The 4,550-nt window shown below is 45.0% G+C and overlaps 1 protein-coding gene across 1 annotated transcript; it reads left to right on the top strand.

Annotated features, from left to right (window-relative positions):
* Positions 1-273: 273 nt before the first annotated feature.
* On the top strand, positions 274-1,213 carry LOC142838845 (uncharacterized). Its single transcript, XM_075954514.1, has one exon. The coding sequence runs from the start codon at positions 280-282 to the stop codon at positions 1,183-1,185; it is 906 nt and encodes a 301-aa protein (XP_075810629.1). The 5' UTR covers positions 274-279; the 3' UTR covers positions 1,186-1,213.
* Positions 1,214-4,550: the final 3,337 nt, after the last annotated feature.

Below are 4,550 nucleotides of genomic sequence, written 5' to 3'. Positions count from 1 at the left end.
TCCACTGGCCTCTGCTTCCCCGAGTCCTGGGATTAGAGGCCTGTGCCACCACCGCCCATCTCATAGTGTACACTTTTAAATGTAGGCAAAACATTCTTCCACAAAAAATAAAAATAAAATACTAAAAAAAGTTAAAAAAAAAAGAAGGAGAAGCATATCTGAACTTGTGGTGGAAAACTTTCCTTCTACAGAATTGGATAAAATATGCATATCTGGGAGGGCGGTGTCTGGCTGCGCGTGCTCAGTGCAAACGTTCCTGTTGTGCTTGCAGGCTGCAGCATGGACTTTCACTCCGCTCGTCGAACTGTGCTTCAGCTGCTCCGGACCACGGCTCCAGCAGATGTCCCGGCACTGCTCCACTGGATGAGAACTACTCGGGATTTTGACGAATTCACTCAAGATAATAATGACATTGTGCTGAAAAACATAACCGATGACCTTCGGGGCTGTTTGCCCCCAGAGGCGATGCTTTGCTCGGAGCAGCTAGCCCTCCAAAAAATACGACAGCAGCCAAAACCCACGGTTCACGTTGATGCATTCCTTTATGATGAAGACTTTATTGATTCATTATGTGAGGAAGGAAAGATGAGCAGAAACTACTGTACCGTGTGTGGCTCGCACCAAACGGCGCCTTTGGGCTTTATTTCCCATTCCTTCTCACTCGCGGAGCTGAAGTTCCTCTATCATCACGTACTGCCCGACCTGTCGGGAAAGGTCTTGGTTGACATTGGCTCCAGACTTGGCCCAGTGCTTTACGGGGGCTACCTTTACAGCTCAGCAGCGCAGATCTGCGGAGTAGAGCTGAACAGAGACTTTTGCCAGTTGCAGGAAATGATCATCGAAAAATACCAGTTCAGCGACAGAATAAAGGTGCTTCATGCGGACGTCTGTACCCAAGGTCCGCTTCTGCAGAGTGCTGATGTCATTGTAATGAATAACGTCTTCGAGTATTTTCTTACTGAGGCTAAGCAGGCCAGTGCCTGGGACTACATCATCCATAATGTCAGAAAACAAGGCTCGCTGTTAGTGACAGTACCAAGTCTCCAAGATTCTCTCTTAGGTCTTAAGACTAATATACAGCTGTCCTCCTGGGTGGAAGAGATACCACTGAACCTTGGTGTGTGCCAACAAACGGACATTGACAGGGAAGCTCTTGCACAAATTCATTTATATAAGGTTCTCTAGCACTGAAGTGACCCTCTGTGTGTGATATGATGATACACATTGCTTTGTGTATTCTCTTTAAGTTTTTATCTATGATGCTGTTCCTGTAAATAGTTGCATATGATTTACACATTCAGTAGTATATATAGATTTAAACAGTGTAATAAGATAATTAAAATATTTATATGAAAAATATGCATATCTGGTAAGGGTTATTTCTACAGAATTGGATAAAGACTAACTTTATGCTCATTTTAAATTTACATGAATAATTTTTAATTTTTGAGACTGGGGTCTTGACATTTCCCAATGTTAGCATTACTACAGACACATACTACAGAGCCTGGCTTACATATAATCGTTATCAACATTTCAAAGAGGTAATTTTTATGAGTTTAAGCCAAAAGCAGATTCTTTGAGTCTCTAATTTAATAAAGAGATCAAATGATTAACTCAGCAGGGCAAGGTGGTGCGTGTGTGTAAGGCCAACATTTGGTAAGCCCTAGACACAGCAGCCAGGACATATTTCATGTAACTCTCATGGGTATTGATGGGTAGCTATCATCAGTTACATTTTTTTTAAAGATTTATTTATTTATTACATATACAGCGTTCTGCTTGCATGTATACTTGCAGGCCAGAAGAGGGCACCAGATCTCATTACAGATGGTTGTGAGCCACCATGTGGTTGCTGGGAATTGAACTCAGGACCTCTGGAAGAGCAGTCAGTGCTCTTAACCTCTGAGCCATCTCTCCAGCCCCCATCAGTTACATTTTTGAGATGAAACGAAGGGAGGTGCCACGGCTAGTCGGGGTGCAAGCAGGCGGCCTCTCCCCAGGAGCTGAGGCTAGTTCCTAAAACTCTCTTGCATATGTGGGGTAGCCACAGAGGGTGACGATGTGCACCTCACACCAGACCGACCAGAGGGACACTTGGCACTCCACAGCCCAGGGCAGGGCATCCAGGCAGTGACGATGTGCAAGTTTGTGGCTGTTTGGTCCGAGGTCACTTCTGCATCCCAGCTGGCCAGAAACTGCTCTGAAATGGCCGCCTCTCCGGGATTTTCCTGAGGCTTGAGTAGAGAGAGCTTCCGGGCCAGGAGAGACACTGATATTCTCAAAGCCAGAAGCAGAGAGACTGATTTCAGGACCTGTAGGTGTCTGTGACCGATGATGCTCCCTTCCTTCCCAACTGCCTGCCCTGGGGACTTATATCCCAGCATCAACAGAAAAATGACTGTAGAGGCTTAACCAGCCTGTGTTGTCTCATAAGCTCAAGTGTTTGACATCTAGCAATCCACTTGTGCGTGAACTAATCACCAATATAAGTCACCACAACTTATTTAGAAAAAGAAAAAGAAATTAGGGCTGGTGCCCTCTTCTGGCCTGCAGGCATACACACAGACAGAATATTGTATACATAATAAAAAAAATTTAAAAAAAGATCCCTCGGAGCCGGGCGGTGGTGGCGCACGCCTTTAATCCCAGCACTCGGGAGGCAGAGACAGGCGGATCTCTGTGAGCTCGAAACCAGCCTGGTCTACAAGAGCTAGTTCCAGGACAGGCTCCAGAACCACAGAGAAATCCTGTCTCGAAAAACCAAAAAAAAAAAAAAGAAAGAAAAAAGAAAAAAAAGATCCCTCGGTTGGTGAAAGTGTGTTCTGTCGTGTCTGATCACCAGTTTAATACCAGAAACCAAAAAAAAGATGAGAAATGACTCCACAAAATTGTCCTCCGACCTCCTCATGTGCTCCTGTGTTCCCAATAATAAGCGTTATTTAACTAAATAACATCTAATTAACATGAACAAACAACAAAAACCCAGACGGTGACTACATAAACATATAGAAACTGTAAGGGTATTTTTTTTTTATCTCTGATGTTTCTTAAGTGACATGGCATGTAAAACCTGCCGTATTCAAGCCCCTACACCATGGGATGCTGCTGTTTATGACTGTCCTCCAAGTCAAACAACTGCCATCATGGGCGTTCAGCCGTGCCTGCTGGCAAAAGATTATCCCAGCTGGGCTTAATGATTGCTTATATCCTTTCATGGAGGGGTGAGGGGGGGTCACAGGGTTCCCACCTGAGGATCCAGCCACCTGCTGAATGCTGCTCTACCCAGGGAAGACCGGGGGAGAGAGCTTCATCAATTTGTCTTGGAGAAGCCATCATCACTGCTGGAGTTTCCAATGTGGTCTTTTGGGGGAGAAGTACCTACCAGTCCCCGTCACGTAGGTAACCCTTCGTCTGTGTTGGGTTTCCAGAGTGAACCTTAGTAGAATCATGCTTTGGTTTGTCGCTGAGACCTTGGAAGGAACGTTAGACATTGTTTATCCCACCCCAGGGGAAGGAATTTTAGCCACAGATGTGTTCTAAAAAAGATGGGATGTTTTGTACTTGTTGGAAGATGACTAAAACTCCAAAGAAGGAACATGTGAGGACGTGGACATGGAGTTACAGACTCCCAAGACTAGACGGACGGGTGATGGAGAGAGGGAGAGAGACAAGAGAGAGAATGAGAGAAGGGGGAGGAGACAGACAAACCCAGAGAGGCAGGAAGGAGACATAAAGAAATAGGGAAAAGAAACAGAAAACAAGGACACTGGATTGCTCGCTCTCCCACCCCTGGTTGTGCTCACTGCAGCCAGGGCTCTGGGGGGCTCTGGAGAGGATCAGCCTGAGGGCGAGTGGGCAGATGGCTGAGCCTCCTGCTTTAGTCAACTCTCACATGCTCTTTGCAGCTTACCTTTTATGACCGTAAGATGGTAGATAATTCAGAGTGGTGGCTTAGTATCTACTTTTTGGTAGAAAGTCATTTTCTTAATGCTGACAAATCTTTTAGTAATTCCCAAACCACTAAGTAAATAGCATCAGTCACAGGGCACCAAGATCTGGTTCAAAGTAAAGCTGTGTCTTTTCCAGCATGGGGCAGGGATCCCAAACTGTTTATTTATAGGAAAGAACAAGCTCCTACTAGAACCTGCTCTCTGCAGACTTTCTATCCAGTGCAATGTGTAACCTCAAGGCAAGAGTTTTGGCAAATCTCGTTTTGAGTCTTGTTCTAGCAAATTTTATCTCTTATCTCTTATGAAAATTAATCCCCTAAGTTATAATGAGCATACTTCATTTTTTTAAAACTTTATTTTGTGGCTGGCAAGATGGTTGCATGGGTGAAGATGCTTGCCTCTGAGCCTAAGGAGTTTGATTCCCCAGAGCCACTTAGTGGAATGAACCAACTCCTGCTTGCTGTCCCCGACCTCCACACAAGTGCCGTGACACACACCCCATAAGTAAATAAATAGTAAACAAAAATTGTGTATGTGCAAACATTCCACGGGTGTGTGTCGAGGTCAGGGGACAACCACATGAATCTGCTCCTCTTT

Source organism: Microtus pennsylvanicus, chromosome 1, assembly GCF_037038515.1.
Source record: "Microtus pennsylvanicus isolate mMicPen1 chromosome 1, mMicPen1.hap1, whole genome shotgun sequence".
Lineage (NCBI taxonomy): Eukaryota > Metazoa > Chordata > Mammalia > Rodentia > Cricetidae > Microtus > Microtus pennsylvanicus.
Note: the sequence above shows the minus strand (reverse complement) of the source record. Positions and strands in the feature narration are given on the sequence as shown.